The following is a 27,913-nucleotide window of genomic DNA, read 5'->3' as shown; positions in this document are numbered from 1 at the left end:
GTGAGCGCAACCGGAAGCGGTAACCGCTGACCACGTGACGTGTTTCCGTCATCAGTGTGTGTGTCTCGCACTGTAGCAACAGTCTCTCAGTGACTGTTTCTGAACGTTATTGTAACATATTTCCCCACGGATAAACACACACACATTTATTTCACTGCCTGCCAGCTGTTTTCGCCACATGTGTGTTCTCCGTAGTCTCAGTCTAGCGCGGCCTGGACTGGCCGGGAGATGAAGCAGTAGGCCCGGCTATCGATCATCAGGTAGGTCAGTGTTAGCGGTTAGCTTCGTTAGCCTCTCCGGCTGTATGTGAGCACAAAGGCCGTGCACACGGCCTCGGCTTTTTTTTAACAATGTACCCCTCCTGGGGAAACTTTGGTGGACCCCAGCCGCAAAACTATGGAGGGTCTGGTCCCCGTAAGCCTGGTGGCGCCCACGCCGGCCAGGCGGCGGGGTTCGGCGGATTCGAGGCCCCGTCCAGCGGCTCGCTGTTCTCCAGCCTCCAGGAGCAACACCTCCAACAGATGCAGCAGCTGCAGATGCTGCACCAGAAGCAGCTCCAGTCTGTGTTACACCACGGCAACACTGCCAACGCGTACGGTGCCGGACACTCGGGTGTGCACTCGGGGACACCGTGGCATCCGGAGGGACCGGGACATTCAGAAAGCGGAGTTCAGTCGTACTATAATCAAGAGGAGACTCCCGGACAACCGACGAGAGGTCCCCCTCCTCAGCAGGGTCACCCATCACATCCTCCTCCGCCTCCACCGCAACCGAAACCCAACGACTCCCAGCCGGTGCCTCCCCCTCCGGAGCCCCCGTCATTAAAGCCCCTGGAGAACAATGCTGCCCCCAAACAAGAGGCCAACAAGAAACAGCTGTCCACGACAGAAAACGACACATCCCTACCTTTGCAGGTAATCACATCATCTTTAATCATTTTTGATTTGTCTGCACAAAACTTTACAGACAGAAAACTGTAGTCAACATTTTTACTGATGTACTAGTGTGAAAGTTTGTATTTAGAGGAACCAGAACTTCAAAACACACAACCGGTGGTGTTGGTGGGAAGTAGGGATGTCTCAGGTATCAGGACTTTTTTTTTAAGTATTGCTAACAGCTGGTGTGTGCAAGTTGTTAAATATCGATCAGGTTTGTTCACAACAACATGCAACTTTTCTACCTTTAACACGACAGCCTCACTATCGTGTCGATGTTACACTGTCACTGTCCTGCTCTGCATCCCGTTCACCTGTTCTTGAACTATGTAACTGTTTTAAAGAAAAACTCTTGAATACGAAAGACTGGATTTAAAGTATCAGAGTTTATTATGGATTTATTATTCTTGTACAAGAAGGAGCGTTTAACAGTGCAACACACAAAAAGGGGTTACAGAGAAAAGGCTCCCTGAGGAGCTCTAACATTTTTTTTTAAAAATGGGCTGTCTCAGACATCTCCCCACTGATACAGTTAATATCATAACATCCTTTTTTTGGTTTTCTGCTCAATAATAAGCATTATGTTTCCTATCCAAATGATACTTCCCTTAACCTGTGTCTCTTGTCCTTGTACTATTTTTATAATTATCTCTCCCTGCCAGCCTCAGTAAACACATGCCAAATAAGGGAAGTGGACGAGACATGCAAAATACAGGACACACACACACACACACACACTCTCTATATGAGTTAAAACATCGGCACCCCAGTATAATCCTAATTTTTATATAATAACTTTAGTCTGCAGGTCGGAAGAAGTGCGTAAGTACTTGATTTTGGTAAAACTTATTTCCTGGAAAAAATGTTTTCTAGTTTGCCGTCAGGCTGCTTTGCCTCAACTCTGTGATTTACAGAGTTTCCTGATGGACAGTAAAGTTTTAGTTTCTCGTAGCCGTTGTTTCTGTTGACAGAGAGCGGTGCTAGTGTCGTGTCAGAACCGTAGCCCAACGGGCAGGCAATGTAGCCAGGCTCAGTAACTTCTATGGACAAGGCTAATGGCGGAGGCGAAGAGACAGAAAGGAGAAGTCAGGAAGATAAAGAGACATCGTGCAAGAGGTCAGATTGGCCTTTAGAGATTAGCTTTGTGAAGTACACTTGCTTGATGTTGGCAGTGGTATTGCACTCTGTCAGCAGTTGATTTTGAAATCAAAGAGCAGATAATGATGAATGAAAGTGCCTGAATGTAGTCGTTTGGAGAAAAAAAAATGTATATTCCTGGCCTTCACACAAGAAATTTTGTTGGTCCTGTTAGTTGTGCAAGAAACCAGACGATGCTGTCTAGAATTTAGTCATACATATGGACAGTCAGAGATACAGATGTGCAGAAACATCAATAGTTCCATATCGTCCTCTGTTGTTTATTTTGTTGTGTCACAGGTAATACAAGTAAAGCAAGATTCCCATTTGCAGTTTGAAAGTGAGAAGAGCATTTCTCGGCACAACTACGTTTTCAGTATGTGTTCTGTGTCGGGGTGCAAATGTCAAGAAGTTTGTCTGTCTGACAGATGTCATTGTAATTGTTTCCACCAGGAGCAACAGCAACTTTGGTACAAACAACATCTTCAAAACCTACAGAAGTTAAAGCAAGAGCGAGCCAAACAGAATCAGAAAGAGGGCGATGGTCCCCTGCCGCCAACAGCTGTGGGCCAGTCAGTTCCTCCTCCTCCTCCTCCATCAGACCCACCGAAAGGCATACCTCCTCCACCCCCTCCAAAAGAGGAACCCCCAGCACCACCTCCACCTCCTGAGGACGCAAGGGTAAGTATTCCTGTTGTCTTACAGAAGTGTGTATTAGAGGTGTATCTAAAAGGTCTAAAAAGTTGGTGAGATGTTAATTTCCCTCAAAGTCAGTAACTCCCGTTGTGTAGCCGGATATTATGATTAGATGCAAAACAGTAATGCTGGCAACAGTAGTGGTTTGACGAGGAGTTGAGGTGCCAGTCAGACTGGAAGATATTGAGAGCTGTGAATAAGAGTGGAGTTGCGTGTTTTACACAACACGTTCATGCAAATGTTTCACAATGAAAGCATTATTAAGAGATGGACAGGAAACCGTAGAGGGCTTTTAATATGACACGCATGCAGGAAATTTTAAGTTTTTATAAAAAGCCTTGTGCAGCAGTTTGAGCTTATCAAATCAAGACTTTGTTCTTCTGCTCTCATAATCTCAATAAAAAGCAAGGAAGCAAACAAAAATGCTCAGTTTGAGATATACCAACAAAAATAAGCCCCATTTATTATTTTGTACAAGTATGCAGTATACTGCTTGTGTATTCAAAAATTGGTGTGCACTCAAAGGCAGGGCACAAAATTAGCATCACTGCTGGTAAAATGCATAAGTTTGATTTGGTTCACTCACTACCAGCCGGATCAGCAGTCATGAACAGAACTTGTAAAAATATAACTTAATATAACATTATGTACTTCATTTGAATTTCAAGAAAGTTGTAAGCATTTTGTTAAAGGGGGTTATTTGAAGTATTAGATTTTTTATACTGCTACACCAGCTGTAACAAAACAAAAAACAATCAGTATACCACCATTGGCCATGTATCAGCAGATACGGCTTTTAGATTATTGGAAATAGGAACTGCTTGCTTTTTTGGTATTTGCAAGTGCTTCATTTAGCAGCCTTTAGGAACACACCAAATCCAGTTTTAAACTGAGTATACCATAGATTATTAGTGCATGTAAACATTGTTTGTATTCTTTGCATGAATTTGCAGAGGGATAATGTAGGAAAATCTCCTACATATACAGACACAGTAAGTCCCTCCGCCCACTGTCCCATCATCATCTTCATCATTATCATCATCATCATCATGTCAACAGATATTTAACCCCAATTTTTGTGGTAACTGTCAGGTCATGAATGTGTGAAATTCATCAAATTCAAACACATTCACTGATCTGTCATCCACTATCCCCGTTGATTTTAATTGTGCCAGATGCCCAGTGAAAGTAATGCACTTGTATTCAGGTTTTTACCCTCCTCTTTTATGTCTATAGGACTGGGAATCATTTGAAACTTCTTCAGTATCATGCCAATATGAGTTTTGGGATCTGTACCAAATAGTTAGACACCTTGTTTTTTCTGATTGAAACCTTTTACCTAGAAAGTTATTTACAAAGTAAGCCAAAATGTTTGAAATGCATTGGTGTGTGTCAACAATCTACAAGCATAGTGTCTACTCAAAAAGTATTGAGGTTTGATACCCAGACCTGTTGGACCAAGCTTACACACTAAATGGTTGAATCATCAGTTTTTCCCTGCCTGTCATTCATTCCATTATAAACTCCCCTCAGTGATGTCAAAAATAATACTATGTGAGTTACTAAGATATGCTTTGATAAAAATTTTGCATTTTTTTTACAGCCTGAGATCCCGCAAGACCCAGAGGAGGCTGTCCGCCTCCAACAGCTACAGGCTGCAGCAGCGCAGTGGCAACAGGTGCAGCAGCAGAGAGCAGGCTTACAATACCAGGCTCTCATGCAGCACCATGAGAAACTTCAGCAGATCCTGGAACAATACCAACAATTGATTCAGCAACCTACAAACCTACAGGTAGGTAAATGGTAGTTTATTTGACAGGTACGATCTGGCTGGTTATATTCCATGGTCTTAAGATGACTTGTACATAAAATTAAAGGTGAAAAGAAAGCATTGTATGTTTTGTGGAACTAAATGTAATATATATGATAATACTTAAACTAATACTTCCCTTAATTTCCTTTGTTGCAGTCAATGTCTCCTGAAATGCAGCTGAGGCACTATGAAATGCAACAGCAGCAGTTCATGCCTTTATTCCAAGACTGGGATCGCTCCTTCGCCCTGTGGCGTGAGCAGTTCCAGACCTATCCCCACAAAGACCAGCTGCAAGACTATGAACACCAGTGGAAGCAGTGGCAGGAGCAGATGAACGCCACCAATGCCCACCTTCAAGAAAGAGTGGCCACTCTTACTGCCATGGTGCCATTTGCCTCAAGCCAGTATAGTAGTGGGATGGTGGGACAGTATGGCCACTACCCTGGACAAGACATACAAATCCAGCAGCAATCAGTAAAACCGGGTATTCAGCCCTCACCTGTTGCTGTTGGTCCCAGATCTCAAGGTCCAAGGCCCACTGGCTTTGGACCACATTCAGAACCACCTGCTGGTCCCCCTGCGAGAGGCAGTGGCCCTGCTGGCATAGTCAGACCCCCAGTTCCCCCCTCCGTTCAGCCACCAAGCTTCAACGGCATTAGAGGTCCACGGTCAGTATGGATTGTTGTGAATTACATTTTTAATTAGATTAGATTAGATAATACTTTATTTATCCCACAACAGGGAAATTCACTTGTTAACAGCAGCGAAAAATAGAATCAAGGAGGGAAACAGTACAGTAAGTGTACATATTTACAAAAAATACTAAAGTAGAATGTGCAGATTTACAAAACAAGTACTAAGGTAGAACATAAACGAACACCGTGGGTGTAACAGTCTGCTGCTGAAGGAGCTGCTCCGAGACCCCACAGTGTCATGTAGGGGGTGAGAGGTGTTGTCCAATTAAGAAATGTTACACTGGACAATGTCATAAATCAGTGTTTGGAGAGTGTTTGGATTCTTTGAAGTTACAATTTACAGTACCTCATGCATGCTTACAATGAATATGTATAGAGTGGTGCAAAGTGCCAATTGGACTTTTCTATTGGATTTTGCATGATTGACACTTTTTGTCAGCAAGATAATCTTCACCAACATAATGTAAAAGCTAATGTTTGGCTTTAAACGAACTACACAACAAAAACAAAGCATATCTTAAAAATAATGTTTCCTTACATTTTCTGTTGTCCCAGTGGAAACAACCCTAGATTTGACCAACCACAGCAGCGCTTTGATGGTCCCCCGAGGTTTGACCAACCACAGCAACGCTTTGATGGTCCCCCGAGATTTGACCAACCACAGCAACGCTTTGATGGTCCCCCAAAGTTTGACCAACCACAGCAACGCTTTGATGGCCCCCCTCGATTTGAGAAACCACAGCAGCGCTTTGATGGGCCCCCTCGGTTTGACCAACCACGACATCGTTTTGATGGTCCACCCAGGTTTGACCAACCACGGCAGCGCTTTGATGGTCCACTCAGATTTGATCAACCTCGATTTGGGCAGCCGCCTAGGTTTGAACAGCCTCCAAGGCACCCTGGCCCCCCTGGCCCCCCTCCTCGTTTTGAACGCCCACCTGTGCCCCAGCAAATGCAACAGCAAGGTCTCCAACTTAAGGCCGAACCAGCCACTAAACAGCCTGACAGTATGGATTCTAAGACTCCAGGAAAAACAGCTGTGCAGTCTGAAAAAGAAAAAAGTGACTCAAAACCAGATAAGGCCAATGCTGATGACATGACAGATGACAACTTGCTTGGAACTGAGGGCTTTTTTGTCCAAAATGACCCCATTCCACAGACAATAAAAACAAACACGACTGAAGAACCTGATGACACTAATGTGTCAAACAATAAAGAAAAACCCAAACCTGCTGACAGCAAGCCTAATGTAACTGCTCCATCTACTGTAGCATCAAAAAATACTACTACACAAAATCCTGTCAAACCAGATGAACCATTGACAAACAACAAGCCCCCACAGGTTACAAAGCCCCCTGGAATCCAACAGGACCCACAAGCCTCTGGCCAAGTGCAGTCAAGACCAGATCCTCCAAGGCCTTCCCCAGGTAGGGGACGAGGCCAACCCCCAGGGCCTGTTCAAGTGCATGGACGAGGACGTGGGCAGAGGGGACCAAACACTTTACCGCCTGGGGAGAAGATGGGAGAAATGTCTTATGACTACTTGCCTGAAGAGGATATGGGAATGCCAGAACAGCAGGAAGAATATCACTGGCAGGATCCTTCATACGAGGAGTATGGTGGTGGGGAATCTGAGGTGCCCCCTGAAGAAATGTGGATGCCAGAGGAACATCACTTCCAAACAGAGGATGATTATTATGAAGAGTCAATGGGAGGACCCCCTATGGGAAGAGGAGGGCACCCAATGATGAGAGGAGGGCACCCGATGGGCAGAGGTGGTCCTCCCATGGGAAGAGGAGGTATGCCTATGGGTAGAGGGGGACCACCTTTGGGTAGAGGGGGACCACCAATGGTTAGAGGAGGTCCCCCTATGGGAAGAGGAGGTCCCCCTATGGGAAGAGGAGGCCCTCCTATGGCAAGAGGAGGTCCCCCTATGGGAAGAGGAGGTCCACCTATGGGAAGAGGGGGACCGCCAATGGGCAGAGGAGGTCCACCCCCCATGGGAAGAGGAGGACCACACCCTATGGGAAGAGGAGGACCACCTCCCATGGGAAGAGGAGAACCAATGGACAGACACTGGGAAGAAGTTGAGTCAGCAGAGTACTCAGAGGAAGGGGACCCTTACTGGGGAGAAAGGAGACCTCCAATGAGAGGCATGAGACCCCCATTTCCACCTGGCCGTGGTCGTCCCCCACGTGGTCATCCTGCTTTCATGCACCAAGGACGTGGACGTCCCCCACACCCAGGGCATGGGCCAATGGATCATGAGCCATTAGGTCATGAAATAGACACTGATGATACTGAAATAGATCCAGCAAGGCACCCCATGTACCATGGACATGACATTCATAGCCATCCTGATGTCGGAAGGGGCAGGCGTCGCGTGCCACCACCACCACCTCACGAAATAATGGATCCCATGGAGGAACCATTGTATGATGAAGGAAGGGAGAGAGAACTGGGGTGGCAGCCACCACATGGCAGAGGTCCTCCTCTGCCTCCACATGAAAACATGGATGCGGGGGGAATGAGAAGAAGACCTATGGGTCGAGGAATGGCTAGAGGCATGTGGCGACCAGGTCCAACACATGAGGAATACGAAGAGGGATATAGCGAGGGTTATGTTGAGGATTATGGTCATGGGGAAGATGGGTACCGCTGGCGGCCACCGCAGGAATATCCCCCTGATGACTATCGGCATGAGGCCAAATACTATGAGTCTGAATGGGACAGGGACAGAGAGCATGCTCCTCCTGAGAGGGACTATCCCCCCCGCATGCCACCACCAGAGCCCTACAGAGATCGCCATTGGCTAGAAGAAAGAGAAAGAGAAGGAGAAAGAGGTCACCCATATCCATATGATGAGCATGACAGGGGTAGAGGAGAACTTAGAATCCGTGAATACAGGAATGAGCCCCCGTACCGACAGGAAGAGTCACCATATCCACCACCACCACCCTCATCAGAATGGGATAGGCCTTCAAGACTTCCTCCACTACCGGAGAGAGGGTATCCTGCAGACTACGAGGATCGCAGAGGTCGCTATGAAGAGCACAAGGATGAGCCCCCTATGGATAGACCTCCACCTTTACCTTCTGTTGCACCTGTCACAAACTTACCAGAGAGCTCAGTTGATCCAGCACCACAAGGTGGGGCAAATCTACTTGCCCTCTCCCAACGTCAGCATGAGATCATCTTGAAAGCTGCTCAAGAGCTTAAACTTATAAGGTAATTTTTAGACTTTGATTTTTACGTTATATGCTAGGTTATATATGCTAATTACATTCTGGCTTAGCTCCACTGGAACTAAGCCATGCAGATTGCAGTGTTGGTATTATTTGCCAATTTTAAAAAAAATATTGGCCACCCAAACAGACACCCAACAGTTTTTGGGTTGCTTAAATGTGACAAAAATGTCAAAATGCCAACTTTGCTTGACCTTCCTTTGGACACTGCAGTAAGAAGGCACTTTATTTTAGGTACAGCACTGTCACTTAACAATTTTAGTTATAGTACATCTTTTTGGTCAGGTTTTTGGGGAAGTTGACTTCCATTCTTTTGGGTCTCCAGGGAATTACAGGAGGGGAAAACACCTGCTACTGAACCGCAGCCTCCACCTACTGACATCCTGCCTGAACTTCCTGCTGGTCTTCTTGGTTTGGAGATCCCACCAGAAGTCAGGAATGTTCTGAAGGTAATTTATATTTGGTAATGATTTAGTAAGATTAGTCGCCCTGTTTGTTGGTTAATTGAGGTTAGTTCAAAATAGGGTGACATTTGATAAATAAAATGTATATTCAGTTGTGGAAAGAACAGCTGGAGCTGTCTTTTCTTGTGATTTCTGGGGCATGGACCTTGGCCCTTGCACTAGTGCACTGCATGACAGACAGTTCCCATAATGTCACTTTTATTGATGGAAAAATCTACTTTAAGTCAAGTTGAAACATGTAATTACTACAGCAGGCGTATGGTTATGATGCAGTTCGGCAGCAAAGACAGTGATTTGCACTAAAAAACAACACCACAACTATTTAGTGCAGAACTGTGCTTTCGAGCATTACATCGAGCACAGTAAATAAACTACATCATTACATGTACCATTATTGCTAAGAGAGGCAGAGGAGTAGCTGTACACTTGACACAGAGGAAGAAAGAAAAGCCATAGTTAGTTTTAAGGAATTCAGTTTTAGTTATATTTTTACTTTGCTGTGAGATCTATATCATATCAAATCTGTCATCCTTAGGGCATGAATGCAGCTGCACAGACAACTGTACCTGAGTCTGTGTCTTGGGATACCAAGCCTTCTACCACAGATTACCAGTCATCGCTTTCCGCTATACCCACCTCTACAGTGATTCCAAAGACTGTGGATTATGGACATGGGCATGGTATGAGCTGCAAAAATGAACACAGTTTGACTCTTTTAACAGATGAAACAGGTTAAGTTTCATGACTTTGTTGGTGACATTAACACTGAATGTTTCAGAGCCTGGAGCCACAGTTGAGCGGATCTCTTATGGGGAGAGAATAATTTTGAGGCCTGATCCAATGCCATCAGACAGGGGCTATGAAAAAGGTGAGTTTCAGTCTTGTAAATGCATCTTTCTCTGCTCAAATCGGCTTTCTTTTGCAAGTTTCCTAATCATTGTTTATTGATGAACTCTTTAATTTTCCTAGAACCGCTTGGTCCCAGAGATCCTTACAGCAGAGACCCATATTATGAAAGACGATTGGACCCTTACATGGACCGTCGGGAGTACAGTAGAGAGAGGGAATTATACAGAGAAAAGCTTCCACCTGAATACGAACGAGAAAGATTCGAAAGGGAGCGCTATCCCCCAAGAGAGAGGGATGAGAGGTAACATGCTTCCTCAGTTTCTCTGATTCCCTTTTTGTTTCTTCAAACTATGGGGAAGTGCTCTGCCTCCCAACATATGTAATATTCCTTTCTATTTGTCTGTTTTTTAATCAAGCACACAGTCCATGGTTGAAGAAAGGTACACTATATCACATTGTGTCATACATTGTGATTAGTCATCAGTGTGTGCCAGTTTGAAACAAGAAATTCTGTTGACAAAATAAAACTTAATAATCGCTCCTCTGTGTAGATCTCCACTGGCACCTCATTTACGCTCAGGATACAGGGACAGAGACCGAGATCTTCGAGAGAAGGAGCGAAGCGGCAGTCGTGATCGAGATGAACATTATGGAAGGCCAGGCTATGATAGACCTCCATACGAGCGCACTGGACTCGACCGCAGTGGGCCTGAGCGTTACGGCCACAGCTCCTCACCTTACGGTATGTTTAATTACACATCTGTTAACAGAGGTGTGTTCACATACTTGTATTTGATAGAATTTCACTGACACTCTTCACCTTTAGGTGTATTTCTTAATTAAAGCGATCTTTGTGGCACAAGTAAATGTATAAATGGGGTGAAATGCCGTTTGGAGAAATACTTTTAATTGTAAATAATATCATACAGTGGAGAGAAGAAGTTATCCAGATGACAGAGGGCCTCCCACGGCACCACCCCTCCCACCTCCACCTCAGCCACCCCCACGAGTCGAGAGGAAGCCTGAAATCAAGAATATCGACGATATCCTCAAACCACCTGGCAGATTATCTCGGCCTGAAAGGGTACTGATTACAGCTGCAATATTTTGTTATTTTGAGATCTAGCAATATCACATTGTTAGTTGTATAATATTGAGTACTTATTTAAGTGATATATTGTAACAGATTGTCATCATAATGAGAGGGTTACCAGGAAGTGGAAAAAGCCATGTTGCAAAGCTCATACGGGTGAGTACAGACCAGCAAATTATTGTGTGACGTTATTTTAATGAAATGTAGCTAAACTTTACCAACGATATACAACAACAATACAATGTCAGAGCCTTTTATGTTTATATGTCCTTCCCCAAAATATCTTTTTGACATCAATATGCATTATTACCTTTCTGAACATTGCTTTTAAATATTGTTGACATTATTAAGGATAAGGAAGTCGACTGTGGCGGTGCACCCCCAAGAGTTCTTGTGTTGGACGACTATTTCATGACGGAGGTTGAGAAAGTTGAGAAAGATCCAGACACAGGGAAAAGGGTCAAAACCAAGGTGAGTCTGTAACAAAGTAACAAAGTGGTGCTAAAGCATGCAGTTGGAAATCAAAGCATTAGTGAGCATCATCAACTGACAGATACAGTATGTTAAAATAATCTGCCTTGCAGGTTCTCGAGTACGAGTATGAGCCAGAGATGGAGGATACCTACCGGAGCAGCATGCTTAAAACATTTAAGAAAACTCTGGACGATGGCTTTTTCCCCTTCATCATTTTAGACACCGTTAATGACAGAGTTAAACATTTTGATCAGTTCTGGAGTGCAGCCAAAACAAAAGGTTTTGAGGTGAGTTGTGTTTAGAAAGGTGTGTTCAGAAAAAATGTTTTCCTCCGGTTGGTGTTCTGCTAAAGTTTTTGTTTTTCATTTTTCAAGGTGTACCTGGCTGAAATCACTGCAGACACCCAGACCTGTGCAAAGAGAAATGTCCATGGACGTACGCTTAAGGATATAATGAAGGTCTGTAACATCAGTTAGCTCATTCAGGCACGTCTTTAATAAAAGTTAAGTTATCTAAATCTCATACATGCATCATAAAGTTCTTCACCTAACCTAATAGAGTATTCTGCACACAGATGTCCAACAACTGGGAACCTTCGCCACGTCATATGGTGCGCTTGGATGTGCGGTCCCTGCTTCAGGATGCTGCTATAGAGGAGGTGTGGTCCTCAACATCAGAGTCCTCATAATACTTTATCAGTAACTGAGCTAATCTAACGTGTGCATTCGTTTTTAGGTTGAAATGGAAGATTTCAATCCCGATGATGAGCCCAAGGAACCCAAGAGGGAGGAGGAAGAAGAGGGTGATCTGGTAGGACAAAAAAATCTTAAATATATAGCTACATAGTTTTCAGAATCATTTCATCACATATAGTTTATCCAGAAATTTATTATCAACCATTAGTCGTTTAATCATGTTTTATTTTTATTTTTTTTACTGACCAGGTAAGTTTTAAAAGAACTTAAAAGAAAACAAAATTAGTCAAATTCATGAAAAGTTATAGCAATATTTAGTTGTTGTCATTTGTCTCCCTTAGCAGTTTTATGTAGTTATATGTTTATTTTGTGATTATCATGTTACAAAGAAGACTAGAGCAGAACAGGAAAAATACAATACAGTCAAAATACAGTCTTAGTTTGTTTTTTTAACATCGACTCATATTTCATTGTTTGGTAGATTTGAAATAATTTTCATCTCCACATCAAATTTTAAAATTTATGTAATTGCTAAAGTATCACGATCAGAGACTGCATCATTGTGAATGGGACTGGACCATTCTGCTATGTTCATATTTTTTTCCACAGTAAGGTGCCAATATATCAAAATACAATGCAATTTAAAAACTAAATAATAATAATAAAAAATAATAAGAAAAAAACATCATGGCAATGTTGAAAACATGTTGGTCTAATCTGTTTTTAAAACGTTGTGCAAAACGTTCCCATGTGTTCAAAGTTGTTCAAAGTTCAACATAAATAAATACATTTTACAAAGATGAGGTAAATATTGCTTTTGATGAATGAAAACATCTTACAGAAGCAATTATAATCAGACACCGTGTTTTCATGGCTGAAATTTAGAATTTTTCCAAAGCGGATAAAATACAAGTATTCTGGTGAAAGTTAAAATGTTAAATGACCTGTACCATTGTTGATAAATCAGAGTGATGGATGACTGATGAAACCTTTTTAAAGCGTATCACCATCAGGGGAATTGTCTCCATTTGGACTGCACACAGCTTGACACCAAACTAGACTGCTAGGCACAATGTCTTTCAGTCATCATCAATATCATCATCAGTCAAATAATATTTTTTATTAGAGGTTTTAAAGAAACAGTAGAAACGATAGGAAACATTTTAACAACAAATTTGCTTGACCTTAAAGTGCCTATAATTAATATTTCTAGAATAATGTGATGATGATATAAAAGGGGTCGTTCGTAGTAATGAAGCTACAGGGAACTTCCCTGAGCTTTAGGTCTTTTTTTTGTATTGTCTGGGTTCACTCTCATAGTGTCATTTGTGTTTCTTGAGAACCCTGATAAATGTTTTAAACAGACTGCCTCACATTTTGTTTTCTAGACAGATGTTATTGAAGCGGTCTTATTAATTAAACTGCAGGCGTCATCAGTACACCTCAGACTCCCCAGTTTAATGTCCTTCAAAGTGCAAACTCAATATGTAAATAGTATGAATGGATTCACCACACAACATTATAAAACATTTGCCTATCCAGCCCTAACAAACAGTGAAACTTGAAGTTCTGCATGCATTTACAATAACCGATAACAAACTGTTTCTCTATAAAATTGTTCATAATACATTTTTTAAACAATTTTAAAGCTTATAAATGTGTGGTTCAACAAACAACCAAATATATGAAATATTTATACATTTTAAAATACTGTTGTTGGTGTTAATTGATTTTATTTCATAGAACTTATTGATGTACTTTAGCATCATGAAAAAGCTTCATGCATGAAAATTGTATTTTATTGTATTATTACATTTAGTCATTTAGCAAAGTGACTTAACAAAAAAAGGAAAAAAATCAAGGTTCAGCTTGACAACGACATATCAGTGCAGCAATAAGTACGACCCGCACAAAATCAAGTGACAGTTCAGCTGTTGGCAGTGCTACGAGAAGAAGAGGAGAGTTTTTTGAATGTAGAGAGGGATGCCCCTGATCTGGTAGTCATATATATTATAATTTATTTTATTTACTTTAGGATAACGCAAACACGAGAAAACACATTTGTGGCAGAAAAGCTTTCAACAAGCTGCCAATGCAGTATAAAACCACTACCAAAGTTTATTTATTTTATATCTTTAACATGTTTTTGCTCTTTCTAGTTTACATTAGTGTTTAGAAATGTCAGCGATTCATCTCCTTAAGGTTCAAATAGTGCCTCATGACACCATGAGTCTGTTCATATAATACAGTACCAGCATTATATCTAGATGTTCTTGTAACAAGAAATTGCTTTTTATTTGTAGATCATTGATTGATCATACTCTGCAATGTCTGTTTATTGTATGTCTTATTATTTACATGCCCACTTTCTTTGCTGACTTAAACGTGACTGTAGTGTTTGTAAACAAAACTGAGAATTTTTCTAGACATATATATTTTTTAATACACTCCTAAGAGGTAGAATTAAGCGCATTCTCGTAGGTATACTCAAGAAAAACAAAGTGTAAGAGGAATAGGCAGTGAACCATACTAACTTTATTGTTGGTTATTGGTTCAAATATTGTTTGATACTGTAATCACTACACCGTTGAGTCTATACCTTTGAGGATCCATCATCTAAATGTTTAAAGGTCCAGTGTGTAAGATTTAGGAGGCTTTATTTACAAAAACCGGTCGGAATGGAATATAAAATACAAAACTATGTTCTCATTAGTGTCACCTGAAAATAAGGATTATTTTGTTATCTTAGAAAGAGCCTTTTAGCCCTGAACAGAGAAACTAAATACTGCTTTAGATAGGGACCATAGTTTCTCCTTCACGTAGAGGCTGTAACAAATTAAATTCTACAAACTGCTTCGGATGAAAATATGCTTTGCACAAATGTTTTGAAGTAGTGACTGAAATGGTTCAAGATGTGAACTCTGTTTAAGACATCCAGAAAAAGAAAATCATTATTTCAAGGGCATATGAATAAAAATGTAAACCCGTGCACTTGAGTCATGCTGGGTGAGACTTTGATGTCTGCCAGGTGATTACCGACAGCTTGATGTCAATTTAAATAAAAATAATTACAATAATACCTACAAAACCATCACGATTATGAAAGTTTTGATTTCTTCTTTTGTTCTAAATCGTTCTTGACGTCTTCGATAAACTATTGTTGATGAAATCAAGAAACATTTACAACAAAAGAATGTTGGACAGACATCTAACTAAATGCAAGTAATCTATCTGTATGCTGCTAATGCCTCGCACCCTTTGGAGGGAAAAAATCATGGAATATACCGTACCACAATGTAGCACACTGCAAAACAATACTTTGTCAACCAAATCTTCCTGATGAGAAGTAACACTACATTGTTCAAGCCACTATTTTCCAGCTTATTTACATTAACTCAAAAAAACTTGTAATAGCACCTAAGGAATTGTGTTTAATTGAATAATTATTGTGTATTAAAAAACTTTTAAAATGTCTTTCTTAAAACGAAGGCGCTGCTGCACCATCTTACTACAAACTGCATCACACTTGGATGTGGTTCGATATTGTCTGTTGCACATGTGACCATATCTAACGGTGTTGTAGTGTTGAACAGGAGCGCACTGTGTGGCTTTATTGCACATTGTGTAGACGGAGCATGCAGCAGCACTGGCAGTACATGCAGGATATCCATAAATCCAATACTTTGTTTTAAATCTGAGGCAATGTGTCTTCTATGTGTATGATCATTTTTTTAATAATTCCAACAGACCCTGTAGTCTGTTGTCTTGTAAAGCAACAAGTTGCCTCCTTTCTTCAACTGTAATAATCAAGTTTCGGCTTGTACGTTAAATTCTGGACTCAAACCTGAGCAGACTTTTATCTTTCATGTTCAAGAGTGGCATATTCAGTTGTACACACTGAACATTGTTACAAAGACAAAAGAAAACAAAAGTCATGACAGTGTTAACCTTCACTGTACCGAATAAAAACATCAACATCAATAGAGCTCTTACATAATGAACAGATGTTTTTTTTCCTGATTAAACTTCCTGTCAGGACTGGGTGGATCAACATTACTATGACTGTCCCAGCAAAGCTCCGCCCATCTTAAATCTGAGCAGAAGTCTAATCAGGAAGAATAATGATATGTCATTTTATTTTGTGCTCAAAAATAAAAAGGTTTTTTTTTTTTTAAAAAACAGCATAACAACAAAATAATGTCAAAAATTACAAATAAACAAAAGTAAATTTATTTTAGAATAAATATCTTATGTGAAATTAAATGGCAATACTCTGTGATGCCCTTTTCCTTAAAACTTTGCCCCATTCTACAACAATCAAATCAAACTACTGGAGTTGTTTGCCATAAACTTTATCTAGACCTCAAATCTGTTCAAAGCAAGTTTCACCCACGGTCACGGTCATCTCGTCTGTGAACGGACTTTTAGATAGCAGAAGGAAATTGTTATATTAAGACAGCTGTTCTGAACTGAGGAATCACTAGCATCTTTTTTTATGCTGGAAAAGTATTAAAGAATACACAGTTAAGAGAAAAAACATGAGATGTGTAGGGACAGAAACTGTCAATAACAAATTTGTAACATTGTTAAATCATTTTGACAGAGGCTGCAACTATCATTTTATTTCATTAATTGCTCTTTAGTCTTGTATTATTATTTGGGGTAAAAGTTCTGGCAGGTTTCGTCTCATAGTTTTAGAAAGAAGAAATTATCTTTTTTTAAATAAATATGATCTCAGTTCAATTTGGCTTCAGTTAGGCCATCTTAAAAATAAATTAGTAAATGTGTCAAAATAATATCGTCATGCCTTTTTTTTTTCTTTTTTTTTTTTTTAATTAGGGTTTGTGCTGATATCGGACTATCAACTATTTGCCGTTGCTGCTATTTGCCAGCCAAATAACATCAGTATAAATCGGCAGCTGAGGATTGTTCAGCTTAAAATGATGCTGTCAGAAAAACACACACTGAGTGTTTTCATGTTTAGTTAACGCAGTATTTGTTTAAACGTCGTGAGAATAAGTACCACAGAGTAACTGATTTTTGTAATGTGAGATATGTTGGTTACACGATTATTAGCTCACATGGGTACAAACTATACGATTAGATATTGAACTGCTTTTTATCTTCTGATTTCAGTTTTCTCTACAACTATTTTTATTTCTAGAAAAGCCCTTTGACGCTGACTGTGTGTGCTCTAAAGCAAAAGACAGCTGTTATGTTAGATATTTTTATTTTGCACGTAGCTAGTAACAAAGTCTGAACACAAGATCAAAATATTTGCATGCCACTGTTGCATTATATGTCTCAACTAGACAAGTCTCCATGCAGTCTCATCCTTCAGTTGTCGTTGTTGTTTCAACTACTGATGAACTCGTCTTCTCTCTTTTCAGCCAACCCCTGCTTTCTCCCTCTCTCTCTCCCCCTCTCATCCCCGTCACCAAAATGTTTAACCATTGCAATGTTTCTTTATATAATGTAGGGCTACATTCCAAAAAGCAAATGGGAGATGGACACGTCTGAGGCAAAACTCGGTAGGTGTTTCTTTTTGTTGGGCTGTTTTATTATGATTGAATTCGCCAGTTTGATCTATCATGCTGTTTTATGTTTGATTATGTATGTGAGGTTTACAAGGAGAGATGATCCCATCACAGCGATGACTGTCACCGTTCTTTAAACCTCTGTTTCTGTGCACACTGCGTGACAACAGCCTCAACTATCCATGTTAGGATTGACAGATGCTTCATATTTAACACGCACATTAAAGCCCATTTTTGTTTTTATCTGAAGAAAACATGTCTGCATATATTCTTCTCCATCAAAGGATCAAAGAATTGAAGCTGGCTTTTCATGTACAAATAGATAGAAATAGATACACTAAGCAACCTGTCAAAGGCTCTTGGGAAGAAGCTGTTTCTCAGCTTATTGCCAGCCTCATCTGTCTGCTGCAGGTCCTTCCTGTCTGCGACAGTACAACTAGAGTACCAGAGTGTCCAGCAGTATGTCAGGATACTCAGGTTAAAGTTGATTTTGGCGGAGTCTGTTGCACATTGGGATGAAAACAGCCAGGACGAACGTTAGGATGAAATTAAAGTTTTTATGAGACGCCAGAGCTGACCTGAACAGCAATCTTTCATTTATATAGACAAGTTGGACGGTCTGGGGAGCAGTGGGAAGAGGAAACGTGAGGACATGGCAGACCTGGATGACTACCTTCAGCTGCCAGACGACTATGCCACACGCATGTCTCAACCAGGAAAGAAAAGGGTAAATTGACATGCTGCCCTACAGAGCTGTTTGTCAGCCAAAAACATGTTTGTTTGCCATCGAGGCAACAAGAAAATACTGAATGTAGAAATCTGGGTTTGGAGTATATGGAATGTTAGATAACGTCAAATTATCCTCCTTCGTTCATTTCCTGGTCATAACACCGTGTCCTGGTGGCTCTCCTTTTCGTTAAGGTCCGATGGGCTGATCTTGAAGAGCAGAAGGACGCAGATCGAAAGCGCGCTATCGGCTTTGTCGTGGGTCAAACCGACTGGGAGAGAATAACAGATGAGAGCGGCCAACTGGCACAAAAAGCTCTCAACCGCACCAAGTATTTCTAAGAAGATAATCTTATGTTCCTTTTTCCCTTCATTGAAAGGTATGTATACTCCTGTTTTTGTAACGTTGTTAGGAGGCTTAAAAGAGTAGTTATATCTGTTGGTTGGTGAAATCATGAGGGCATGTTTGAGACATTCACATGTTCTCTATTTAAAATGTACTTGAGCAGAACTTTTGTTAAACCATCTCGTACCTCATTGTTCAGCGAGCCGTTCCTTCAAACAGAATTGTCTTACATTTCTAAGCGTAAGCGCAGTAATTAAAAGTGAATAATTCAAAAGTAGTCTCACTATTTGATTGGGGCGTATATTTTACTGATGGAAAAACACCTGTAATGACTTCTGAAATTATACAAATACAGTTATAACAGTACTTTATTCTGTATAAAAGGAAATCAAAATCATTTTAATTTAAGTTCTCTAAAGTTTAACTTGATTGAATCAAATCTAAGTCTTTGGCCACATTATCAATCATTTTTTTCTTCCCGCAGGTGTCCTGAATGTGAAAACACTGAAGCTTACGTGAGACTCATCGAGGTGACATCATCAATAGTTATCAAATTCTTAGTTACTGGATCAGGATACAGTAAAGATTTTTCTTTTTTCTATTTTTTAAACAGGCACTCACCATTAAATATGTAGTTTATGACTCTGTGCTTCTTTTTTCTGGACCTGTATCCTGTACTCAGTCATGTTTCTTGCTGTTTTATACTCTTCATGTATTCTGTACTGTACACCTGTAGCACAGTTTCTTGGTCCATGCAAACTTGACAATAAAAGACAATAAAAGTTTCATAAAATTACGCACTGGTGGAGCCGTTCTTGAGCTGTCATTTGGGATTCTTGTTGATGAAGCCCAAAGTGTACTTGCTTGCTATAAACCACAGATGAACTATTGTATAATTGTATAATACTGTGACATTTAGTCAGATGTGTCACTGTATATGGTCGTATTAGGCGAGTAAAGAGTAACATTAAATTTAGTGCATTTTATGTACATATAAAATGTCTACTCACATCAGTGTTGGCTTAGAGAGCTTACAGAAATAAACAATATTACAAGATAATTGTACTTAAGAACAAGACAGCAAATTAAAGTACTGAGAGTTTGAAAATGTGTTTGTTTGTTTCAGCTTGTGGTTTGAATGTGTTTGAGTGTCAGAAGGGTAGTCAAGAACTCTTCATTTCCAGATTTATAGTATCAAACGACAAGTCAAGAGTACGGGAACTTTGTTGTTCAAGTGGTTAAAGTTTCTTCAATGACAAATCAGAGCTCACACTGGTTTTTCATGACTGAATGAGTAGTACTTTTATTTTTTGTCTCATTTGAATTACATTCTTCTAATCTTGTTGTTTTAGCACATTTTTACATTCATAGTCAAGACACAAAAATATTACATATTACTGTATTATATTACATTATTGTTACTGACAATTATTCATAATATTAATTCAAATGAGAAATAACAATGCAAATGAAGTGCTTTTTTTGTTTACACGTAATAAATCAGTTAAAGGTGCGATGTGTAAGAACTCAGACTAATCTCCACCTGTTGAATTAACACTCTTAAAACAATAGGGGGCAGTACATCACATATCAAGTTATAACTGCTGCTAACTGCAATTTATTTATTTATTTAGCTCGGAGCTGTCAACCATTACAACCATAAACAATCAATTAAATATGGACGTTGTATCTGTGAGCTGAATGAGCCCTAGTCGAATACGCCACCTGTCAATCAAAGCAGCGACACTGTTAATTATGCCCAACTTTAAGCCTTAATATAATTTGAACAGGTGAGTTCTATATAAATTCACCCTCAGTACAGTTGTCATGAACGGTGAAATTAGCTATAAAGACCAAAACTGTTTTTTGTACCAGGCTGTAAACATGTTTATTTCTGCTGTAAAGTTTGAGATTGATTTATTATGTAGCCAGTCTCTAGTGGCCATTCAAGAAAATGCAGTTTTATTATTTGTTTTGACATCAACACTATTAATGAAGGATTTAAAGAGAGTTTGATTGATGGAACACTGGAAGGACTGAACAAGGCAGTCTTAGTGAGTTTTATTTTGTGTTTTACGTTGAATTTAAGCTAGTCATATTCACTATTTCTTCACATTCTGTTGATAAATTTAGTAATTATATTTTTACACATTGCACCTTTTAAACTTGGAAAAAGTACGTGTGGACAGTCTACAAGTAAAAATAATGTTTATACAAAATGACTGCTTAGTGCGTTCATTTTTAAATATACAGTAACATACTTAATAACATGTACGAGAATCTGACCCTTCTCACTCATATACCATATTGAAGTATTATATTGCACTGTCTTGTAGCAGATTTTCATAACCAACTGAGTTCATTGCAGATGCCCTTGTGCACATTTCATAGAAGTATTAAAAGGAACTAAATTTAGTCTCACTGAGTGTAAATGTCACAGTTAATATGACAATGTAAGTGCATGTGTTCACTTTTTGGAATATATTTTATACTTTAAACTTTGCACTTGTGAAGCAAACGGTCCAGAATTTTCACCCGTGAGAAATTTTACATCTGAATTATCAACAACTGGAGAGAAAGTGAGGATCATCAATTCAGACCAAACGCACACAACCGCTGATGAAGATCATGTGTGGACAGACAGCTACCGTGTATCATTTGGACAGTGGATGGATAAGTAGCTCATCATGGTAAGTATGAGAGAGAGACAGACACTATTTTTGGTTTGTAAGAAGCAGACATCATGTAATGTTTGACTAATTTCATAATGAATGTAATTTGCATTTTATATATCCTGTACATTCACTAAGAATGAATGAATGAATATTAAACATTTTTTCCGATGTGGTGTGGACTGTGTTTTGTGCTTATCAAAGAAAAACGTGTTGCAGTTTGTGACGTTTCACCGACAAAACTGTTACACACTCATTCAAATATGTATTATTGCTATATAATATGGCTCATGTAGCAAAATACATGTGTCAAACTACCTCATGATGCCTTTGATCAACTCAGCCATCAGTCTGCCGTATGTATGGAGATTGGAGATGTGCAGGCATGAACCTATTTTGGAATACAGTATGCTCTTCATTGAACATAAACTAATGTGCTAATAAAAGCATGAGCAAGTCCACATTGTGACAGTAACCACTGTGGGACATTATCGGTCTTCTCCTCGGTTCTCATCCGGAGGGATGATTTTTGAACTCGGCTGGTACGTCACCGTCCAGTTTACAGATCACCTTGTAGATTGCTTTCTTCCACGATGGATCACGATCCTTGCCCACTGAAATGGCGATGTAAAATTCTCTGAGTGTAATCTCAGAGACTTCCAGGAATCTGTCAGGGACCTGTGAATCCACAGAACATTAAAGACATTAAATACTTTTTACACACACAAACGCTGTGTGTGTTTTGATGTGAAAGAGAAGTGTTGTAGATTGGGATTATGTTTAAAATAATAAGAATCAGACCGAACAAATGAAGGTAAGTAACTACTAAAAGCTTAGTTAAGAGTTGCCAACAATCAGTCCGTTGTCCTTCAAGTACAAAAGAGGAAGGAAACATGTTTGACAGCCTGTTTTCTCCATCTGACACGTCACACGGCATATTTAATTTCAGCTCCTGCTCCCACATGAACACAAACAGTGACTGATGAGTGTGTTCATGTTGTGCGATCTCTTTAACCAAACTGTGATCAAAAGAAGGATATCAAAATAACACAGAAGAAATCCTGGACCCAGTATTCAATTTTAAAACTCTTTACTCTGGTGTAGTCCACTCTCTGTTTTTGGCTCCTGTCCCTTCAATGATTCATTGTCTATACAACGCATCAGGAAACAAAAACTAAACCTAGCACACAAAATGTGCTACTACGACAGCTACCTTTTATGTTTTGGACTTGTTGCTTTTGAATTTTTTTGTTTCCTTCCTGAAATCTTTACAAAATGATTTCCATTTTTCTTTCACAATTTTTTTAAACCTGATCAAAAATATTTTAACATGATTCCTGCACATTTTTTTTATTGATTAATCTGTCAATCAACTTTTTTGCCGATCATTCAGGTCCAATTTAATTAACTAATAATAAATGAGTTGTATCATTTAGAATTGTTATATGCTGCTGAGAACTAGTGGGGGAAAAATATGATGTATGATCATGAAAAACTTAATTAAATTGAATTCTATTGACACAAAGCAAAGACACTGTGTAAACACTTAAAGCGATCACTTTAACACTAAGCAGTATGAAAGTGAATACTTCCAAAGTGTGCATTAAGTGTTTTCCTTATGCACATTTAATAAAATTAAATGTAATAAAATGACATGATGAGTCATATCCAGGCCAACTTCTGAAATTGGTCTGCATGGATTTTAATTCACATATACATAATAAAAAAAGTAAAATAATGACCCTGAGAGCTGACATTTTCATAGCCCATCTGCCACTGAGTAAAAGAATTGCCTCGTTAGAAATCATCTATCTGTAAATATGTTTAACATGTAACAACTTATGACAACAAATCAAGTTTTTTTTCCCCCTACATATTATCTCCAAAACTAAAATTGTGGTTAATAGTTAACACAAAAGAAAAAAAAACAACACAAAATACCCATTGTGACACCAACACCACAGTACAACAGGATGAATCATACATTATAGTCAGAAAACTGTTTTACATGTATTAATCATGTGTTTAATATGATTTTAGAATTAATCAAATCCATATTGCAGTTAAACCTCATTTAAGATCATATAAAGTGTCTGAATGTTCAGTCACGTCTTCTGAAACTCATCTTCAGTCTCACTGTCCTCTGAATACGCGTCTCTGCTGTATTCTTATGGCGTATATAGTTAGTAGAATTAGTGTTGAAGCTATGTTACTGTATGTTTAAAATTAGATACACATAACCAGTTGTGGTCAATGTGCATACAGACAGGTGAGCATGAACACTATTTAATTGCAGTATAAATTTGCACAATAACAGTCACAATCCTTTAATACCTATACGTATCTTATGGATAGACATTCTGTGTTTGTCACTGTTAATGATTCACCTCATGGCCTTAATAACTTGTTACTGGCTTTATGCACTTATTAAAGAACAAAGTATTAATATAATGGTGGATTAACTGTTAGAACCTGGATGAAACTTGATTCATCTCAAGGTTAAAAGAGTAAAATTCTTCACATGGCTCAACCTGATTTTTTTTAAACTCAAGAAGTTTTTTCTATTGTACTTTTTTTATTCATGTTTTTGTATGTGTGTTTGTTACATTTTGTTTATAGTAGTTATGCCGCTGAATGCTAATAGTGTTTGGTGTAATGTCATAGATTTTGACTCTCTGAGTTTGACGTGATTAAATTTACAAATTTGGTTTGTTGGACAAATTTAAAAAAAATAATTAAATGTGATTTATTTATTTTTTATTTTTTTAATATTACCCAACTAACCCAAATTAATTTCCATGGTTTGTGCATCATCTTGGATAACAGGTATATGACCAACAGTAGACATGTGCTTACACATGCACCACCTGTGCTTACAGTAAATGACATACATTACTAAAGCAACTTAGTTTGCTATCACATGTGTGTATTATGTAATATACAAAATATAACACATCTTGTAACTCTCCAATATTGATTTTTATAAAAAACACAAAAAAACTGTATACCAATTACAGACGGATTAAAAATTATTTTGAGTCAAGTTGAGAAATATGAAATATAACGCGAGCATTCAACAGAAGTAAATCATGTGCTGGTCTGCACATGATCAAAATGAATCAAAAATAAAATGCAGGAAAAAAAATGCCGCGTCAGTAAAATGACTCAGATCAATAACATTAATAGTGTGTAGTATCAGTTACCTGGAAATCATTGGCTTTATTGTAGTGCATGTTGAGAGCTCTGAACAGTTCTGATTCTCTTCCCACAGTCAGACCTCTCACGTCGGCCACTCCTTCTATGAGAGCGTGTCGGGCAAACTTCTCCATCTGGATGTAGTAAAACTCCCTGAAGTTACTGAACCACTTGATGAGCTGAGAGGTGATGCAGCGCGTGAACTGAAGAAACAGGTAAGTGAGACGATACTGTGATTAATTTACCTGAATGTGAGAAAGAAGCTGCCAAACATGTTTTATGTTGTGTACATATAAAAAAATAAAGTGTATTTTATCACATCTGTGTTGTCGTTCTTACATATTTTATCTTTTATAGAAATTCATTAGTGATGTAAAGTTGTTCATTAGAATGCTATTAAAAACTATTAAAACTACTATCTGGAAGTGATTTTTTATTCTATGTTGACAGAGATGGATTTTAAAGCATAAAGCATAAATGTTTAGATTAATCTGCATGCAGCACATTCAAAAAATGCATTTTCAGACTGAGACTGAAGATTTTATCAGCTTAAATGCAAAAAAAGAAAATCAACTTTATCCATTTCAATTACACAAAAACACATATCATGTGTGGAATAATTGTACTGGTGCACAATATTGTAAATATTTTCTTACCTGCACATCATGGAAACACATCTTCAGTACCAGTGAGCTCGGGTAGCGAGTGTAGAAGAACATAAGCTTTGCTTTCTTCAGATGATTTGTGGTCAGACCCTCCTGAACGCACCAGTGTTAAGGATAAAATACAATCGAGAAATAAGAACCACTGACCTTTCTTTGTAAATGACGCTGGAAAGAAGAAATCATAGGACAAACGGAGAGTCTGCATTTTTCTTCAGAGTTTGAAAGTGAAGTATTTGTTGGACTCTGTAAGATACTGATGAAGCGACTCATTTTATAGCACGCACCTGTTATTTTGACCTCAGAATTATCAGTGTATCTAAAGTAAGGAAAGAGATATCAGACATTTTCATCACTGCTGACTTAAAGGCACAAAAAACATATCAAATATTCGACTACATCAGTGTAGAAACTTGTAAAGGATACGTTCAGCATGTACAGGTTGTTCTTCACCAGGCTGTCGGACTCAATCTTGACGTGAGGGAGACACAGGCCTTGCAGTATCATGGGATCCACCGACACTGTACGAGTCTGTGGGCTTCTGACAGATCTGGAGTTGACCTTCGATCTCGCTTTGACCGAATTCCAATGTGCGTCAAACATCTCAAACTTTGTTTGACCAACTTCAGAGCATCCGTCTTGGAAGCATCTGAGGGCATGTTGACGGGTGGTGTTGTGATCCTTCTCTGACAACTGTTCTTCATGCAGAGAGGAGTCATAACTGAAGGGGGTTGGAGGTTTGGGGTGGTGGTGAGCTCTTGATCTAGACTGGAGGATGAACTTCTCGGCTCTTTCTAGTTGAGGCTTTTGCACGACCAAAGACAGAGCTTCAGTTTGAACATCTGGGACCTCTGCATTCCCACAACATGAAAGTCTTAACGTATTATCTCTGCAAACTGGTGGCTGAGGGGACATATCAGTCTTTACATTCCCCTCAATATTTGGCGGTGTCTGTAGAAGTGGCATGCTCTTGAAAATGGCGTCAACACTCCTGCTGACAGCTCTGGACAGTTCGTACTTTAAAACATCTGCCATTAGCTTTATTCTCTCAGGTTTGGATTGGAAGTAGTTCATCAGCTTCACCTTCTTCCATCCTTGATATTTCCTACTCGAGCTGCTCTCAAACTCGCCGTATGAATCTGTACATGCATCCCTTGGAGATGTGTCAGGAGAATTGTTCCAGGTTGGACGCATCTCTTCATTATTACCACCTGTAGTATCATCCACTCCATCCACATGGTTAAAACTTCTGAGCTGTCTGAAATGCTGACCCTCAAGCTGTTTCCTTGTCACCTGGCTGTGAATCTTGCCACTTGTTTCCTGATGTGAAGGAAGTTCTTGAATCATTTCACTTCCCTGCATGCCGTCTGACTCCTTGTGCTGATTTGTTGTCACATCCATGCAGTGCATGCCAGGAGAGCTGGTCATACCTTTTATGATATTTTCCACTCTGGCACGCTTTGCTTGATGGCCACTGTTTAAGCTCCAGTCATGAAGACCACAAGAACTGGATGCGGGCGACGGATGCCTTCTTGCGGATAAATGTCCTGCGTCCCTGGATGGATTTAGCTCCAGCTGGTCGGAGCAGACTGAACCGGCATCGCCACTGCTGCTGTAATAAGCACTCTCTTGTAGCATTTTTATGTTCTCACTGTCTTGTTGTAAGGTCACACAAACACCTGAATTGGACACGTCTGAATTTGTCGGCATGGCGTCAAGTTGAAAAGAGGAGAGGTGCTCTGTAGTGCAGCCGTCAAGGCAGATGTTGCTGGAAGAATACATACCTTTGCCCCAGACACTTAGATTCATGCTTGTTGGGTCAGAAAAAATAAAAATTATTATTATTTATTATTATTAATATTATATATAATGTATTATTGTAAGAAATTGCACATTTAATTGCTACCTGGAATTCTTGGTTCTTGTTTTTCGCACAAATATGGACTTAAATTGCAAACAAATAACAATAAAATTATAAAACAAAGCTCTCTGGTTATTTATTTAATCCAAGTGAAAAAAAAAAGCTTTAAAATATGAAATCATTATATATATATATGAAATAGTAGATTATTAGTAGTATTTTCTGTATCCAAGTTTCTCAGTTGCATCTACTTTTAGTTTCCCTATATTCAACATGTCAGACTTGGATTTAAATGTTAAGATAAACACCTCACAGTCTACTTTGATGATATGACAGAGTAAAAACACAGATAATAAGACAGCATGGTACATGTCACCCACCTGTTGTCTGTCGTAAAGCACCGGAGGAGGCTGCAGGTCTGGAGCTTGCAGGAGGAGAAGTGACTCAATTATTTGTACTTGTTCAAAGAAACCAGGAGGCGTGGTCTTATATCGACCTATCCCATCCCTACCTGCACATAACAACACTAAATACATAATTTGAACCCACTGCAATGACTTAGACATGATAAATATTCAATTTGTAACTGTTTTTTATTTTATTTTTATAATTTGTAGTGATTTAAAACTAATTTGATATTTAAAAGTGTTGATTCTTACCTGATGTAGGTAATGGTACGGTCCAGTTATCTTTAAATCAACGTTTTTATCTTATAATGTTTTACATTCTCTTTTTATTTCGCCTTATTTATAATGTGTGTCAGCTTCTAGTTCATGTTGTTCAGTATGATTTATATCTGGTCCCGGCTCCCTCCGTCC

At 39.2% G+C, this 27,913-nt stretch overlaps 2 protein-coding genes across 4 annotated transcripts; one reads left to right on the top strand and one right to left on the bottom strand.

Annotated features, from left to right (window-relative positions):
- Positions 1 to 24,784, top strand: ylpm1 (YLP motif containing 1). Of its 3 annotated transcripts, XM_027284572.1 has the most exons (22): positions 2 to 914; positions 2,526 to 2,753; positions 4,372 to 4,560; positions 4,738 to 5,249; positions 5,832 to 8,504; positions 8,847 to 8,970; positions 9,521 to 9,665; positions 9,764 to 9,853; positions 9,955 to 10,135; positions 10,251 to 10,274; positions 10,386 to 10,576; positions 10,764 to 10,918; positions 11,021 to 11,083; positions 11,279 to 11,398; positions 11,512 to 11,688; positions 11,776 to 11,859; positions 11,976 to 12,059; positions 12,137 to 12,211; positions 17,576 to 17,627; positions 18,239 to 18,360; positions 18,555 to 18,739; positions 19,190 to 19,361. In XM_027284572.1, exons 1-21 carry the CDS (start codon positions 351 to 353, stop codon positions 18,699 to 18,701), a joined length of 6,000 nt encoding a protein of 1,999 aa, XP_027140373.1. In that variant the 5' UTR covers positions 2 to 350; the 3' UTR covers positions 18,702 to 18,739; positions 19,190 to 19,361. The 3 variants fall into 3 exon arrangements, with proteins under 3 accessions (XP_027140375.1, XP_027140373.1, XP_027140374.1); XM_027284573.1 differs by lacking the exon at positions 10,251 to 10,274 and having other exon boundaries at positions 3 to 914; XM_027284574.1 differs by lacking the exons at positions 17,576 to 17,627; positions 18,239 to 18,360; positions 18,555 to 18,739; positions 19,190 to 19,361 and adding an exon at positions 24,649 to 24,784 and having other exon boundaries at positions 1 to 914.
- Positions 19,617 to 27,861, bottom strand: LOC104922447 (prospero homeobox protein 1-like). Its single transcript, XM_010735273.3, has 6 exons — positions 27,755 to 27,861; positions 27,476 to 27,606; positions 25,661 to 27,044; positions 25,229 to 25,330; positions 24,581 to 24,775; positions 19,617 to 22,055 (listed from the first exon to the last, which is right to left on the bottom strand). The coding sequence occupies exons 3-6, from the start codon at positions 27,041 to 27,043 to the stop codon at positions 21,888 to 21,890; spliced, it is 1,848 nt and encodes a 615-aa protein (XP_010733575.3). The 5' UTR covers position 27,044; positions 27,476 to 27,606; positions 27,755 to 27,861; the 3' UTR covers positions 19,617 to 21,887.
- Between the last annotated feature and the right edge of the window lie 52 nt (positions 27,862 to 27,913).

Source organism: Larimichthys crocea, chromosome XI (assembly GCF_000972845.2).
Source record: "Larimichthys crocea isolate SSNF chromosome XI, L_crocea_2.0, whole genome shotgun sequence".
Taxonomy (NCBI): Eukaryota; Metazoa; Chordata; class Actinopteri; family Sciaenidae; genus Larimichthys; species Larimichthys crocea.
This window is presented reverse-complemented; position numbering and strand designations above follow the sequence as displayed.

Coding starts and splice junctions, on each gene's coding strand:
- ylpm1 (XM_027284572.1), top strand. CDS start 351: ATGTACCCCTCCTGGGGAAACTTTGGTGGACCCCAGCCGCAAAACTAT. Junction 8,971..9,520: donor AAGTCAGGAATGTTCTGAAG/GTAATTTATATT, acceptor TGTCATCCTTAG/GGCATGAATGCAGCTGCACA. Junction 12,060..12,136: donor AGGATGCTGCTATAGAGGAG/GTGTGGTCCTCA, acceptor ATTCGTTTTTAG/GTTGAAATGGAAGATTTCAA.
- LOC104922447 (XM_010735273.3), bottom strand. CDS start 27,043: ATGAATCTAAGTGTCTGGGGCAAAGGTATGTATTCTTCCAGCAACATC. Junction 25,331..25,660: donor ACAACCTGTACATGCTGAAC/GTATCCTTTACA, acceptor TGGTGCGTTCAG/GAGGGTCTGACCACAAATCA. Junction 24,776..25,228: donor TGTGTTTCCATGATGTGCAG/GTAAGAAAATAT, acceptor CTGTTTCTTCAG/TTCACGCGCTGCATCACCTC.